The sequence below is a fragment of the Bos taurus genome, chromosome 21 (genome assembly GCF_002263795.3).
Source record: "Bos taurus isolate L1 Dominette 01449 registration number 42190680 breed Hereford chromosome 21, ARS-UCD2.0, whole genome shotgun sequence".
NCBI lineage: Eukaryota > Metazoa > Chordata > Mammalia > Artiodactyla > Bovidae > Bos > Bos taurus.
In genome coordinates this window covers 65,452,676-65,469,281 of record NC_037348.1, presented here as the reverse complement: position 1 = coordinate 65,469,281, position 16,606 = coordinate 65,452,676, and the positions used below count along the sequence as shown (strand labels likewise).

General features: G+C 61.0%; 1 protein-coding gene across 2 annotated transcripts in view; it reads left to right on the top strand.

Moving 5' to 3' along the window:
- The first annotated feature begins 514 nt into the window (after window positions 1–514).
- Window positions 515–16,606, top strand: part of BEGAIN (brain enriched guanylate kinase associated) — a 46,105-nt gene continuing 30,013 nt past the window's right edge. The window contains exon 1 of one of the 2 annotated variants that reach the window (XM_024981820.2): window positions 515–580. In XM_024981820.2, coding sequence (XP_024837588.1) covers window positions 539–580 — 42 coding nt within the window. In that variant the 5' untranslated portion in view covers window positions 515–538. The remainder of the gene's footprint in view (window positions 581–16,606) is intronic. The other variant, XM_024981819.2, reaches the window with a different exon arrangement.

Below are 16,606 nucleotides of genomic sequence, written 5' to 3'. Positions count from 1 at the left end.
CTACCTTGGCACAGGTGTGCTGGGTCAAGCAGAGCGGGAACGCGGCCCGGTCTATTCTTTCCCTCAGTGTTCCCTAGTGCATTCCTTCCTCATTCATTCGTTCCCCCAGCTCGCACCGCACTCCTTCATTCACCGCGCTCCACCATTCATGCTCCCGCGGGTTCATTCATTCCCCGGCCGGCCGCCATCCCCTCCCCGGCTCCCGAGTGCACGTGGCGCCCCGCGCCCCCAGGCCTGCCCCAGCGTCCCCCAGCCAGTGCGCCCCGCCTGGGCGCTGCGGGGGGAGCCGCGAAATCAGCCGCGGCTGCGCGCGGGGCCGGGGCTGGCGGGGAGCCGGGCTGGGGGCGGGGGGCGGGCGCTCCCTGCGGGAAGCCAGGCGGGGTTGGGGGAGCCCCGGCCGCGCCGCGGCTCCGGGCGCGCTCGGCCTCGGAGGGGAGGGTGCGGGCCGGGGGCGGCGGCGGCGGCGGCAGCGGGACCCGAGCGCGGCGGCGGCGGCGGCTGCGGCGGCGCAGGCGAGCCGCGCGGCTGCCCCGGGGCCATGTGGACGGGCGGCCGGCGGCCGGGCCGGCTCCGCCGGGCGGTGAGTACCAGCGAGCCCGGAGGGCAGGGCGCGGGCGCGGGCACGGAGGCGGGGCGGGCGCCACCCACGCGGCAGCGCGGTCTCGGCGGCGCTGCCGGCGGCCCGCGTGCCCCCTCCCGCGAGGGGGGTGACTGTCCAGCCTCTGCTCCCCCGCCCGTGGCGCCCCCTCCGGTGCCGGTGCGCGGGGTGGGAGCTGGGGGCCCCGGCCATGAATGCTTCGCCCGCCGCGGGGGGCACTCGCAGGGCGGGGCGAGGACTCGGCCTAGGCGCGCCGCCCTGCCCCCCGCGAAGCCGGCGCGAGCACCTGGGACGTAGTTGCGGGGGTCCTCGCCCCCCTAACACGTGCATCCCTGCGGTGGGAGGGAGGCTGGGGCAGGGCGGGGGGAGGGGAGCAGGGCGGGGCCTAGGGGATCTGGGACCTGCCGCTGTCCCGGGCGGGTGGCCCGCGTGCAGGCAGGCCCCCCTCCTGCCGCGAGTCGGGGCTCAGTGAGCCCCCCCACCTACCCCGGGAAAGGTCGAGGAGCCAGAAGGAGGCTGGACCAGGGGCTAGTTCATTGAGCGATCGCAGTGCGTGGGCTTGCGCCGGCCCCGGACCCTCTAGGTCTCACTCTGCGCCTGCAGGGCAAGGGGCTCCCATTCCCCACAGTTCGAAGGGAGGAAACCGAGGCTCCGGAGGGGAAGGCGCGCCCCAGGGCCGCTCCACTGAAGCGTCCACCCTCCCTGAACCCCAGCACTGTTGGATGGGAATTGCTGCCCTAGCGTTTCCGCTTCCTGCCTGGTGTCGAGGTGTTTCCTTCCTCGTTTGGGCCCCACCCCGTCCCCAGTGTGGTTCTTTTGGGGCAGAAACAGCGTGGGCAACATCCTGGAGTCTCCTGGACCAGCTTGATGGGAGCAGAGTAGGGACCCAGGAGTGGGCCGGTGGTGGCTGAGTACGCAGTGCCTGCAGAGGTTGAGCCCTGGTGGCCAAGGTCAGCCACAGACCTGGGCTGTTTGCAGACTGGAAACTGACCAGAGGTCAAGACCTCGGGGCTCCGGGCCAGCAGGACAGGGTCTCTCCGTGGGCTTGGCTCCTTTGGAGGTCCCAGCGCGCTAGATCTCTGAGAGGCCATGGACAGGTCCTTGCCCTTCACTGGGCCCCAGTTCCCCTGCCCACTGCCTGCATCAGAGTCCCTTCCACCCCCAGGGCCGGCGAGGACCGGGGAAGAAAGTCCATCATACCCTGCTGTGCCGTCCGCCTAGTCCGGGTGGCATTGCCGGCTAGGGCAAGTGGCCGATAAGGGGCGGCTCCGCCTGGCATGTGTGACGCACAGGGCAGGGAGGCAGCAGCCTGGGCCCTGGCAGCGTCCCCGAAAACCCTTAATTTTCCCGACTCTCACTATAATCAGGGCGGCACAGAGAAGCAGGCGCAGTGGCAGATGCGGTTGCTGAGTGCCGGTGCTGGGCGAGAGGAGGCTGCCTGCACTTTCGGAAGGACTATTGTCTCATATTTATAGATTCCTGCGCTCCGTGTTCCTCTTATCCTCAGAACCTGGAACTTTTCACACCTGGGATGCTGGGTGGGCAGGGCAGGGGCTGCCTGGAGCCTCAGTGCTGTGGGTCTGGCCTCCCACTGGGCCAGGTGTGGAGAGTGGGTCATTTCCGGGTCAGAGAGTGGAAGCGGGGCAGGGCAGTGTGGAAGAAGATCTGTCCACCCGCAGAGACCCTTGGGCACAGACTCTGGCCCCAGAGAGCTGCCATTTATCGAGCAGCTACTATGTGCCAGCCCTGATACAAGCACTTTCACGCCTTGTCTCCACAGCAATGCTTTGAAGTAGCCCCCCACTCCCGTAGGCACTTAAGGATGTTAAGAATGAATGAATGAGGGGAGGAGAGCAGTCCATGGGTGACTGAGGGCTTGGTTGAAGACTGTCCGTGCATGCGTGCGTGCTCCATCGCTGTCGTGTCCTACTCTCTGGGACCCCATGGACTGTAGCCCGCCGGCCTCCTCTGTCCATGGGATTCTCCAGGCAAGAATACTGGAGTGGGTTGCCATTTCCTTCACTAGGGAATCTTCCCGACCCAGAGATCAAACCCGGGCCTCCTGCATGGCAAGCAGATTCTTTACCGTCTGAGCCACCAGGGGAGCCCCTGGAGAACGTCCACAATTTTTTAAGTCCTCAGAGGCTTGTGAAGCCCAGGGCCCAGGTGGGAGTTGAACAGGGGAGGATGGGGGGACATGAGAGGTGAAGGCCTGGAGGTGAGAGTGGTCCTGGGTCTGTAGTAGCTGGAAGCAGGGCTTCAGTCCCCCGGCCAGAGATCGAGAGACTGTGGCGGTGAGAGCCGCGCATCATGACCACTAGACCAGTGGTCAGTGACAAGGCCCTGGACCTTCGGCTGTACAGAAGAAAAGAATTCCCGCAAAGATGGGGAGTAGTGAAACAAGGAAAGTGCTTATCAGGAGGAAAAAAGTACAGGACGTGTGGACAGACACGGGCAGACTCACACAGTCTCAGAGTTGCACCCTCCTGGCAGTTGGACTTACTTTTCTGGGGCGTTTCTTCCGGTTTCCCTCTGACCAGTCATTCTGATTTGCCTGGTGCAGGGTCCATATTTGGCGTGTCTCAGGCTCCTCCCGTGTGTGCGCACGCATCTCCCAGCCAAGATGGATTCCACTGCAAAGGCCTATGGGTGGTTGGCGTCAGTTAGCATCAGTCCCCTTTTGACCTCCAAGGAGCCTTTCCACGCATGTGTGGTTGGGGAGGTCTCCTGACTTTGCGAATGAGAAATATGTGGTCTGGGCAAGGCCTAGCTTCCTCTCTCAGTTGTCCTGCTATTGATATTTTAGAGTTTTGGTCTCCAGGGGATGAATCTCCAGTCACCTTACCCTGTTGGGTGGGGTCTGTCTACTTCCTGCCTCAGAGGAGGCTCGGTCCAGCCGAAGTGTGGAGGTCACGTGTGTGTGTGTGCTGGGCGAGGACCTTCCCCTCATGCAGGTAGAGATCTCTGGGGACAAATCCAGGGGTGACCCCAGGCTTGCTGGGTTGGCCGAGAATTGCTCCTGGCGTCCCCCTCCTGGCTCCCCCTCCTGCCCCAGAGCAGGTCACTAGCCTGCTAGGGGGTGAGGCCTACATGGGAGTCTGGAGTCTTGGGTTCTAGTTCCTCCTCTGCTGTGTGATCTTGAGCAGGACCCTGCCCTCTCTGGGGCTCAGTTTCCGGGGCACAACGCCTCTCTCAGTCAGAGGAGTGGCTTCCATGGCCCGAGAACAAGCCCTTGGTGATAGCCAGGGGCAGAAAGAGCTGACCAGAGCTGTCTCTGCCGGTTCAGTACTGCAAGAATGAAGGAGTAAGTGGATGACTTCTCCATCCCCCTTAGCACACTCTCCCCGTGTCCCCCACTCCGCCCCGTTCACTGGGACCACTTAGGTGAATCTGACACAAACCTCACCCTTCAAGATCTCACAGTCTGCCAGGAGTCACAGACCTTGCCTAGCATGACGGTGTTAGGAGGGTGATGGTGGTTTTCACGGCCCCCCAGCCAGGAAAGGGGCCGAGCAGTGGCTCCAACCCCAGCAGGCCGTGGATCTGGAGGCTCCCACTGCAGCCCCTGGGGGCTTCTTGCGGGGGGTGGGGGGCATCAGCTCGTGCCTAGCTCTGAGCTAGGCCATGGGACTGTAGTCATCTGTTCAACTAGCAGCCTTGAACCGAGGCAGGGATGTGGATGGCCCAAACCTGGTCCTGCCTGGGGAAGACAGACACCGAAAGCTCCAGTCATGGTTCTGGTGGTCCATGCTGGGATCCCAGTGCATCCAGGTGGAGAAGCAATGTGGGGTGGACTGCAGAGCCTGGTGGGTGGATTGTAGGCGAATGGACATGGTGGGAGGCATGTGGCAGGGCAGACCAGTGGATGGATGGCTAGAAAGCTAGAGGGATAGATGCACAAGAGGAGAGACTGGTGGACCTAAGTGTTGAGAAAGGGATGGATGAGTAGATGAACAAACGAATTGATACGGATAGGACTGAATGGATAGAAGATATCGGTGGATGGCTATAAGAGTGGATTGATAGACGGATGGATTTCTCATTCATATGACAAGACTGATACGTGTGTGGATGGAAGGCTCTAAAACAGATGGATAGATGTCAACGGACGAATGGATAAAGGGCTGGATGGATACAGGAGTCCACGTCAGAGGATGGATGGATACAGGCATGAGAAAGTGGATGGATGCTTAATGGGTTCAGTCAATGCGTGGATGCTGGGGTGGATGGATGGGGACTTGAATAATGTCAATAAAATGATGGATGTAAGAACAGAGGAGTGGGTGGATGGATACAGGAAGAGCGCATGGATAAGTGTTTGAGGATATATTAGTGATGCATGGATACAGGCGTGGAAGGGCAGATCACTGCAGAAATGGACACATGTTGATGGGTGGCTGCATCCGTGGTGGACGGATGAATGCGTGGATACAAGACACAAATGACGATACATGGATGAACGGGTGGTGGGTGGCAGGTGCAGGCACGAAAGGATGCACTAGTGTGCGAATGGGTGGGTACCGGCTAGCGGATAAGTGGTTACTGAGGTGGGTGGGTGGAGCATCCAGGCTCACGTAACCCCAGACCCTCCCGTTCCATGATCCCATAGCAGGGAGGCTGCAGGACTGGGAGGAGGGCAGGGGGCCAGGAGGCCTCTCCAGTTAGGCTGGAAGACAGGCTCAGGGAGCCAGGAGGCCGCGGTGTGGCCTCTTGTAAAGACAGGCAAGCAATCAGGGACTCCTGCAGGGAGTTCCATGTCCCGGGAGACTTCCTGGAAGGTCTGGATGGCTCAAGTGCGTGCCCCTGAACTCTGAACTCTGAACTCGGCCCCAACCCTTCCTCCTCATGGACGTGTGGATGCGAGGATAGATACGTGGAGGAATGGGTGGCGGACAGCAGGCGCAGGCGTGGAGGCGTGTGGAGATTGGTACATGCTAGCAGATGAACGGTGTGAATGCACGCCCCAGGGCACGGATGCCGGGGCTGCGACCGCCCTCGAGGGTTCTCAGGCCAGCACAGAGACAGCCAGAAGCAGAGGCAGCGTGGTGAAAAGCGTGAGAATCCTCAGACCTGGAATGTCCTCGTCTGTGAAGGAGGGGGCTGTAATAGAAACTTCCGCACTGGAACGAGGGAGGCTTGGAAGGCAGCTGCGCTCCTGTGGGTGTTGCCTACGGCTTCTGGCGTGTGGCAGGCCGTGCTGTTTACCAGTCAGCCTGGGTCCTGCTCCAAGAGACGGCGTGGCACGTCCCAGCTTGGGGGTGGGGGTTGCCATGAGGGTTAGCAAGGTGATGTTTGGAGCGCTTAGTGAATGCTCAACCTGCCCTTCCCACCCCCACCCTCCCCACCTCCCACCCCCCAGCTCCGCAGGGCCCCACCAGTGCCCTGGGACCAGTTCTCACTGTTCCAGCTCCAGGAGACAACCCGAAGTTGGGTCCCCCCTCCCTCAGAGCTCACAGACCTTGGCCAGCTTCCCATCCTTGGGGGCAAGGTGGGGCTGGGTGGTGGAGGAGGGGCTGTGGGGGTCCCAGAGTGCAACAGGGCCTGAAGCCCCCACTCTGGGTCTGCCACATCTGAGCCCCGTGACCTCAGATGAGTCACTCGGCCCCTGCAAGAGCCTGCTCCTTTAAACATAAGACAGAGTTTACGGCTGGCCCACCTCACAGGACTGGGTGAGGATTTGTGGAGCTTGGCACACAGTAGGGGCTCAGGAAAGGAGGAGATGGGCGGAGCAAATGAGTCAAGAGGCAGGGGCTGGAAGCCCTCTCAGGAGAGGCAGCCCAGGCCGCTGAGAGGTGAGCAGGCCCCGGCTGTGAGCCGCCGACAGCATCCTCTGGGGCCTCGGGCCCAGGCGGCTGAGAGCCAGTGGGTTGTTATGACAACAGGAACTTGTCTGATGCAGCCCGGCAACTCTGGGAGAGGCTCGGAGAACTGGCTGGCCAGGCCCCCGGAACATTCCTGTGACAGCATGTAGCAGGGGAGTGGCCACCTGAGAGCCCCCGGGCTGAGGGGTCCTGGGGTCCCACGAGATGCCGGGCTCCATGCCAAAGGCTCCCAGCAGGCCCTGTACACTCTCCTGCATCACTGTTCGGGGCTGGGTGCTGCTTAGTTGGCATTTGGCGATCGGGAGAGGACGTGACTGGCCCAAGGTCAGCTGGGGTGTTGGAGGTGAACTTGACCCGGGATCTGCCAGCCTCCAAGTTTAGTTCACACCGGTCGTGGAGCAGGGCTGGATGACTGCTGCAGGGAGGGGGTTATCCAAGTGTAAAGAGGTGGCCTTCAGAGGATAGCAGAAGTGGACAGGGACACTATGGCCTTCCCAAGAGCCTCAGGCCCTTGACTCCCATGTTCTCCTGTCCCGTGCCCAGCCAGAGGAAGTTCACACCAGGCCACAGATGCTTATGAACGGACAGTCTGAACCCGGGATGGTGGTGGTGGTTCAGTTGCTAAGTCCTGCCTGGACTCCATGCAAGCCCATGGACTGCAGCACGCCAAGCTTCCTCTGTCCTTCGCTGTCTCCCAGAGTTTGGTCCAATCCGTGTCCTTTGAGTCAGTGATGCTATCCAACCATTTCATCCTCTGCCTCTCCACTCTCCTTTTACCTTCAATCTTTCCCAGCATCAGGGTCTTTTCCAGTGAGTCAGCTCTTCTCATCAGGTGGCCAGTGGATTGGAGCTTCAGCATCAGCATTGGGGTGCATTCACTTACTCATTCATTTGAGAACTGCTGGTTGAGTGCCTCCAACGTGCTGGGCCCTGTGCGGAGAGCTGGGGTAAAATGGAGCTCATCTTCTAGGGGCACATGATAAGCAGATTCTTGTGAAAATGTCAGTTACAGTTAGGGGTCATGATACAAGGCTGCCGCAGGGGTACCTGATCTGATCTGGAGGGTGGAAGGAGTAAGGTAGATGGGGCCCTGAAAGGTAGATGGGAGTTAGGTGATGCCAAGGAGGGGAAGGGAGAATACTCCCCGGCAGAGGGACCAGCAAGTGCAAAGGCCCTGAGACCAGTGAAGGCTTGGTACGTTCAGGAAGTAGATGGAAGTTCCTGGGGTGTTCTGTGGGTGAGGGTAGAGAAGACCCTGGGCCATCAGGGCCTTGCAGGGCGTATGAATATGTGACATCATCTGGTTATCTGGCCTGTGAATTTCAAAGTTCACACTAGCTTGTTTGTGGAGTGGACCAAGCTGGGGTTAGTGGCCCCAGGGAGAGGTGATTATAGGTGTCCAGGTGAGACATGGTGGTACCTGGGACCAGCTAGGTGATGGTGAGGATGGAGAGAGGCAGCCAGTCTGAGAGAGGCTGAATGGTCAGGGCCTGGTGGTTAGGGGCACGGTGAGGGGAGGGGGAGAGGGAGGGTGCAGGCAGCTTCCATCCCTGACCTGGGCAGCTGAGCTCATGAAGTTTTTCAGACGTTCAGTCACAGGTGCTATGAGACATTCAGAAAGGTGTTCAGCTGAGCTCAGAGAAGAAGGGGTCCCCAGCACTCGATGTGAGGCATCCAGTATTTGCCAGATAGGCAGAGGCCCCAGGTATACAGCGCAGGCAGGCAGCGCTAAAGACAGCCTAGGCCATCCTCCAAGCAGCACCAGAGACCAGGGCTGGGGATCACGGCCAAAGGCCTGGGGCTGCCACCCGCTGGTGAGCTGTCCTTTGACTCATGCAGCTGCATCCCAGGAAGGAGTCCTGCCTGGACCCCTGGCTTCCTGAGAGGCATCAGTGAGTCTCCCTTCATACAAAAGAGCAAGTGCCCAGGACTAGCTCTGGCCCTTCTCTGGGGTAATCTCCCCCTCCCCACTCCCCAGCTAACTACACTCTGGGCCCCCATCTGCCAAAAGCTCTTGCTCATAGCATTGTCAACTGTTATTCCTAACCTTATCCCCGGTGTATCAGTGAAGAACTGCAAACAGCTGCTAGTAACAGAGATTGGAAATACCTATGGCTTAAATAAGACAGGGGTTATTTCTCACAAGTTAAAGAAGTGCCAGTGCCAGAGGCAGGTGGTCCAAGGCTGGTGTGATGACTCAGTGGTCATCAGGAACCCAGGTTCTTCTGTCTTTCTGCTCCTCTAGCCTTTATATGTGGCTTCTGCCTCAACTTTGCCTCATGGTGCAAAATAGCTGCAGTAGCTCCAACCATCACTTGCATGTTCCATATAAGAAGTAGAGTTTGGGAGTGGGAGCAAAAAGGGCACCGGCAAGCTATCTGATTCCCTTTAAGGAGTGGTCACACCCAGTAATTTCTGTTTATATCTCATTGGCTACCCCTGGCTACAAAGGAGCCTGGGAAATCTTGCCTCCCAGAATAAAAGGAGGACTCTTCACTAAGGAGAAGAGTGGGATGACAGTGGGGAGCCAGCAGTCTCTACCACACTCTGCTATTATGCCAGATGGAGGCAGTTCTACTTTCCCCTCCTTCAGGCCCCATGTTCACCCATGTCCCTGAGCCCAACTCACACCTGGCAGAGATGAGGAGACATGGTGAGTGGCATTTGTGAGGCTTGCCCTCCGACACATAACCGGTGTTCATTCAGCTCAGGCTGCCTCCCCAGGCAGACGCAGAGCTCAGGACATGACCTTTGCTTCTCTAGCACTTTCTAAGCCCTGAAGCCCGGCTCCCATTTAGTAAGAATCAATTTAGGGGGCGGGAGGCCCCCTGCCACGTGCTGTCTGAATCGATGGGGGCGGGCGCTCAGCTGATCACTCTGGCCAGTGAGAGACCAGTGACCCTGCACCACCCCCCCTCCCAGAGGGTGTAGGGCCCCCAGCCACGTGGGAAGAGGGAAGTGGGGGTCAGCGAGGTACTTGGAGAGGCTTGACCTTGGACTGACAGAGGAGGATGCTCTCAGGGGCCGGCTCCCAGGCACAGGGCCCAGATCCCGGGAGCCCCAGGCAGGATGGCCCTAGCTCCCTCACGGAGCCCAGGGCTGAGGCCCCCAGGAAGGAAGCCTGCAGGGAGGACCTCAGAGGCTGCAAACCGAGCCCCACCTCAGGTCAGAACCCCAAGGGCCCACCATCTTACCCCGGCTGGGCAGCATCACAGCCCGGCCAGGAAGCCACAAAAGCCTCACCCGGCCCCCTGTCCGCTGCCGAGCTCCCGGGCACGGGCAGCAGACCGGCCCCCGGCCCCCTGGCCTGGCTGGGCCGCCGACGGGAGGCCAGACTGCCCTTCTCCAAGTTCCTGGATGAGGTTGCTGTGCGGGTGCTAGACCCCGGGATGCTGGAGGCCTTTCGGGGGCCCAGGGGCCGCAGCCCGGAGCCCTCCCCTGGTGAGCAAGACCCAGGCCCAGCCCAGGAGGCCCTCGCTGGAGCCACCGCCCCAGAGAAGATCCTGGCCCTGAGCCCCCAACTCTCCTCGGAGATCGCCCTGGAGGCTGCGAGCGGGGCCGGGCCGGGCCAGGCCATGGAGACCACTGGGCTTCGCGTGGGCAGCAGCAAGCGTGGAGGCCGGGCTGCCTCCCCCCGGAGCCCTCCGGGCCGGGTGAGTCTCAGCCCCCGCCCATCCCCCAGTCGACAGCGGACAGAGGTCTGCTGGGCCCCCGCCCTGCTCCCTTCGGGGGCCGTTTCCCCACCAGCTCTGGCCAACCCTCCCGAGTTCCCTCCTCACCCCCCCTTTCATAGTCACTGGAATGGCAAAGGCCCAAAGAACCCAAAGAATGGACCTCTGGGATGAAACCTCTGGCTTAAGGGCAGGAGGCGATTTCTGGAGTATGCATGAATAGACAACAAGGATATTCATAGCAATAATAATAATATCACTCCCCTACTGGCAGAGACCTCGCTGTTTTACCACAGGATTTCCTGATGTTTCCTTTGAGGTTTTGAACATCAGTCGTGTCCATGCGAGGTAGGATGTCACGGCCCTGTGAGGCAGACAGGTAGGCCCAGGTCCTTCACAGCTGCCCATTTGATGGAGTTGGAAACTGAGGTCCTGAGTTGCCCCGGGGCCTCCCGGGGAGTCTGGACTTGGACTGAGGTCTTTGAATTTAAATAGCACATCAGCATGCCCTCCAGACACACACGCGCCACACACACACACACACACACACACACACACACACACACACACACTCTCTGACTTCAGACAGATGGGCAGGAAGACTTGGTGAGACCTCCCCAGCTGTCCTGGGGGGTCAGGTTATGTAGTGCGTCAGGGTGGCAGGACCCCCACCACGGGACTGACCTTCATCTCCCAAACTATCTGTGTCCCCTGGGGCCGGGGCAGGTCCTTACGGGCTGTTGAGAACATCGTCCCCTCCTGACAACACCAGGCACAGGACCGAGGTCAGGCCACGGGGCCAGGGCAATGGAGATCTCGACCAGACCCCTCCCAAGAATGACCTCCCTTCGGGGAGGGGTTCTGTTTCTCGTTACATTTATTTACTTCTTTTTGGCTGCACTGGATCTTTGTTGCTTCTTGGGCTTTTTGTGACCTCTCGTTGCGGAGAGTGGGTCCACTCTCCAGCTGTGGTCTGCTGGCTTCTCACTGCCGTGACCTCTCTTGTTGCGGAGCAGGGGCTCAGTAGTTGCGGTTTCCAGGCTCTAGAGCGCAGAGTCAATCGCTGTGGCACACAGGCTTATTTGCTCCAAGGCATGTGGGGAATCTTCCCGGACTGGGGATCGAACCTGTGTCTCCTGCATTCCCTGAGCCACCAGGGAAGCCTTGAGGGGTTGTTGTGGAAACAAAGTCCTGGGCGGTAAGAGAGAGCTGATGCTTGCTGAGCGCTTGCCCATGCTGTTCTGTCTCTGTGCCTGACCTTGGTGCACCCCCACCCTCGTGGGTCGGTGCCATCCTTGTGCTCCCAACATATAGGGCGGGGCGTGGGAAGAGGTGAGGGGAGGTCACAGGAGGAGCCAGGGTTCGATACAGCCACCTTAACTCCCCGCTGCAGCCCTGCTCCCTGGCGTCATTGCCTCCAGTGACCTGACGTCCTCTTTCTCCAGGGAGAGCCCGGAAGTGGCATGGCTGCTGGGGGGTTCCGGGTGTTTGCAGCCCACCAGCCCTTCCCACCAGCTGGGCCGAGCGCAGCCAGTGAGCTCTCAGCTCAGGGTACAGTCACCTCAAGGACCTGGATAGGTCACCCACCCGCTCTGGGCCTCAGTTTCCCCAGCCGAGGAAGGGCAGTAGTGGTCATGAGCTTTCTTTTGCCTTGTCCCTGGAAAGTGTCCAGCAATCACCCAGTAAGCCTGGTGTCCCCAGCCTCCTCCACAAGGGCCTGGCGATCCAGGACTCCCCTCTGCTCTGGGCTCTGCACACCCTGCCCCCTCACTCTGGGGACCACTGGGTCCCGGGGGAGCCCCATGATGCTCAGGCCTCTGGAGGATTCTGTCTCAAGGCTCCTCACACATGCCTCCCGGGGCTGCCAGGCTGCACGGGGCCTTTGGGACCTGTCAGGACCCCGCAGCAGGTGCTAGGGGGCAGGGCTCTGTCCTGGGGCCCGGCCAAAATGTCCTTCCCAAGGAGCTGGCATCGGCACCTTGAAGCGGGAGGTGGGCGTCAGCCCCCCACCCCACCCCAGCATCATGTGTGGTCACCTCCAGCCTTGCATCACATACTGCAAAGAGGCCAGTGAGACAGATGCCGGGATCAGGCCCATTCCACAGACCAGATCTAGGCTCAGCGAGCAGAGCTCGGCAGAGTCCTGGCTGGGCTACGCCCTGGCTCAGTGAGCCTGGACAAGCCACATCCCACGGTGTCTCCAGGCTGTGTGCATGGCGGGGATGGGAGATGATGCGTGCAGGTGCCTGCATGCAGCAGGAATCTGATCACGGGGCCAATGGGAGCCATGCAGGTGATAAGACGGCCCCTCCACCTGGCCTGGACAGGCTTGTGTCCCCAGAACAGTTCCCAGGGTGAAGCTGGAGCTTCGGGGAGGCAGACCCCTGGCTTCCTGGCATCGGTCTGAAAGCCATTTCTCAAGGTCAGTGCCTGGAGTGACACCGTGAACCCCTTCGGGGAGGAAGCGGCAATCCAGGCTGGGGTTGGGGAAAGCGGGGTGGAGGTGAGGTGGACTCTAGTCCTGCCTCTGCCGGGTCTGGCTGAGGGGTCATGGGGGACTCTGGTCTGACGCTTCACTGTCCAGCATACAAGACGCTATGGTAGAAGGTCTCTGGGACCCCAAACTGTCACCATCACACACCTGGTACCAAGGTTTGCTCACACTAGAGTGTGAATGACTTGAGCCAGGGGTTTCCTGAGAACACAAGGGGCAGAAAAGAGCCGGAGGCACCAGCCAGTGGCCAGGAAGGAGAGGAGGGCTGGGGGCTCTGCAGCAGCCTTCAGGGGGTGGTGACAAGACCCCAGAGGCCAGGCCTGGGAGTCTCCGAGGCTGCATTTGGGTCCTGCCCAAGAGGCTTCCCCCCGTGGGACCTCAGGCAAGCCCCTCCACCCACGGGGCCCCAGGCTCCCAGTTGGTGCGGCCAGCCTAAGGTGTGACAGCACTGCTTCGCGGAGAGTGGGGGACCCCCAAGGTGCCTCTGGAGGGGGCAGCTGCTTGCTTCCCTGCTCCCCAACTGCTGCCACGTGGGAATGTGGGCCGGAGTTGCCAGATCTTCCAAAATTTCAGCAGGAGCCAAAAATACGGATTTTAAAATGTAAACGCTCCCAATTTTTAAATGTTGGCTCAAATGTTTAAAAAAAAAAAATTAAAACCCTCTCACAGGCCAAATACAACACGCTGGCAGGCCAGATTTAGCTCAGGAGGCCAGTTTGCAGCCGCGGGCCTCGTCCATCTGCACTGGCACATGGCTGGGGGCCCGAGGCCCTGCCCTGGCCACGCGGAGAAGCATGGGGCGTGGCTGGGGGAGGGGACAGGGCACCTCTTGGCCCGCAGCGGGGTCCTCCCACATCGCCAAGGGGAAGGACGTTCTTGGCCCCGTGTGGGGACAGCCCCAAGCCAAGGTTTGAGGTCAAGTCCCCAACTTGCTGAGGGGCCTTGGGCCAGGACCCGCCCCTCCCCTGTCCATCAGCGCTCAGCTCTGTTCCGACTAAGGTATCGCTGTGTGCCCAGCACAACAGGCCCTGAGACCGGCCTCTCTACCTCCCCGGCTGCCCCTTCTCAGTCTCCTGGACTGGCTCTGCTCCTCCCTGAACCCCCTCACTCAGCAGAGTCCTTCCCATCCCCGATCTGGGCTGGCTCCCTGGTGGTCTCATCCAGTGTGGGGGCTCAGGTGCTGTCTATGCGGACCACATGCAAATCCACATCTCCTGGACCCTCCTCTGAGCTCCAAACCCCTGTCCCCTACCCTCTTGTCCACGGCCCCGCTGGGATGTCCGAACCTCCACCCTGGGCCCCGTTCACCTGGACTGTGTTGGGTGCCTCCAGCTGGACTCTCGGGGCACCGCACTCAAGCCTCAGGGTGTCTTCCACACAGCAGCCCGAGGGGCACCTCTCTGTTCAGCTGGGTGGGGTCTTCCCACCCTCTCAAGATAGAAGCCAGAGTTCTGACGATGGCGCACAAGGCCCCTGACTCGATCTCTGCTCCCCGCTGATGAATGGACGCCCCCTGAACTCAGGGCAGGAGGGGCACCCCACGGTGCCCTGGGCAGTCTGCCTCCCACTGTGGGCATATCAGCACCATGAGGGTAGAGATGCTCCTCTGGTTTAGTTTGTGTGCTGCTGAGTCCCCAGAACAGGGCCCAGAGGGAATGTTTGTTGAATGAACGCAAGCAGGCAAGGAGTGATGGAAAACCTCTTCGAAGAGGGTCCACCCTGAGTGATGGCGTTAAAAGGCTGGCTCGGGAGCGCCACAGCCCTTCTCCAGCCCTGCCCCCAAGACAGTCCCGTGTACTCACAGGGCCACTATGCGCTCACAGCATCCTCTGAAGACTTTCCAGTCTCCCTAGATGAGGCATTGAGCTCAGAGAGGCTGAGGGGCTTTGCCCAAAGTAACATAGCTGCACGGGAGGCTCAAGACTCCATCAGTGGGAGGCGGGTGGCCACTGTCTTGACCACATCTGGAATCTGGTCCTCTCCGCCACCTCTGCCTTCTGTAGTTTTGGGCTTGTTTCCTCCCCTTGAAGAGGGGCTGAGGGAGCAGGATACCTAAGAAACCAAGGGAGCTGGGGCTCAAAGTAGATCTCAGGAGGGCCCCGGGGACTGAGCACAGGCCTCCTGGGAGGGCAGGGCTCGCCCAGGGTCATGGGGCAAGTCGGAGGGGGGGCCTGAGCACCCGGCAGGCCCCTCTCTGACCTGGCCTCGTTTTCCTTGTCGCTGAGGTTTCAGGTACTATGGGACTCGGGGGTGGAGGAGGGCCGTAATAGGACGGGGCCAGATGGTCCAGCAAGAGGCACACATCCGCTTGTGGGGGCCGGAGCAGGGCTGACCCCACTTGGCAGAGGGCTTCCCTGGGCAGGGATCTGTGTGGGTGCATATATGTTGCGTGCCAAGCGGGCTCGGGTATCCCCAGCATGATGGTAAGCTTTGGGGGCGTGGGGGGGGCATGGGCCGGCATGGGAGTGAGACCATGAGGGACCTTGAGAGCAGACCAGAGGCTGCTGGAGGCGGAGAGCAGATGCCACTGGCTGGGGAGAAAGAGCAACTGCATTCATTCGGGTGTCACCGCCTGCTCACTGGAGGCCGCGGTACCGGGCCTTAGAGACAGAGACACCGTGGCTGAAGCAGGGGTGCCCCTGCCGTCAGGGGTGTCGCTTGGAGTTCAGGGGCAGGCCAAAGGAGTGGAGTCCAAAGGGACAGGGTGTGATGAGAAACCCTGTGCTGGAGAGAGGAGCTCCTCTGGGTGGGTGGTCAGAGAAAGGAAGGCCCCAGCCCTGCAGAGATCCAGGAGGGAAGAAGTGCAAAGGCCCTGAGGCAGAAGTGAGCTGGGTGAGCTTGGGACCAGCACGGTGGCCAGTGTGTGCCAAGCGAAGGGCAGGGGTGGGGTGTGGGCAGAGGGTTAGGCAGGGCCAAGTCCGTGTTTCCCAACCCCTGGCTGAGGCCTGACTTGTGACCCAGAGTTGCCTCCCTCCACGGGCCCTTGGCCGTGCTGGCCACAGAGCGGGCAGCTCAAGGGTAGAAGGGGCTGTACCTGGCCCTCCGGAAGCTCAGAGTCTTGGGGAACAGGAAAGGGAGGCAGCAGGGCTCCAGTGGTCAGCGGGGGGTCAGAATAGGGCTCGGGGTGTGGGAAGGCAAGCAGTCGGGGCGGCGGGGACCAGAACGGGCAGAGACATGGGAGGAAGAGGCGGACTGAGGCCGAGATGTGTGGCACCGTCCAGTTTAGCCAGCAAGGAGGGCTTGTGTGAGGCTGCGAAATAAAGATGATGGCCACCCGGCTGGACCACCAGGAGGGTGGGACCACCCAGAGGGGCTGGACCACCCAGAGGGACAAGAGGCCAGTTCAGGGCGGACAGTGATAACGTCACAGGTCTGCTGCAGCAGTAGGCACAGGGCTGTGAGTTTGGAGTGAGCTGGAGGGACGGCACCCAGGGCGGGGATGGACTGTCCCTCTGAGAGACCCAGAGTGCCCACCTGGGTTCCCATCTGTATCAGGAGACCACTGGGGGCCTCCCTTGCCTGTGGGTCCCTGGAGGGGCCCGATGGAGCCTTGAGGCTATTTCCTGCTGCCTCACTTCACGCTGGGGACCGTGGGCAGCTCACAGGCCCCTCAGAGCTGTGGTCCCCACAGCTGCCCCTTCCTGTAACCGAGGCGCCGCTTCTGGCCTGAGGCCCGGGCAGTGCCCCTCGGGTCTCCTCTGCCCAGCCCATCCACAGCCCTCAGCTAACCTCAGGGGACTCAGAGCCGGCCATTCACGCTCCTGCTGGGCTTCCTCATCTCAGGAATACCCCCCGAATCTCGTGGTTATGAACTGCAGAGTTAAGACTCGAACACAGGGCCCTGGCCTCAACTGCAAGACCGCCGCCAAAGGCACAGCGCCTCCCCATGGGGCCAGGTGCACACAGCTGTAACTGCTCTTGGCTCGACTTCCCAGAGCTTCGCACACAACTCCCACCCCCTGGGTGAGGTGCTGGGGGGACACAGCCAGGACACAGCTGGCTGGGAAAGACATAGACCCTG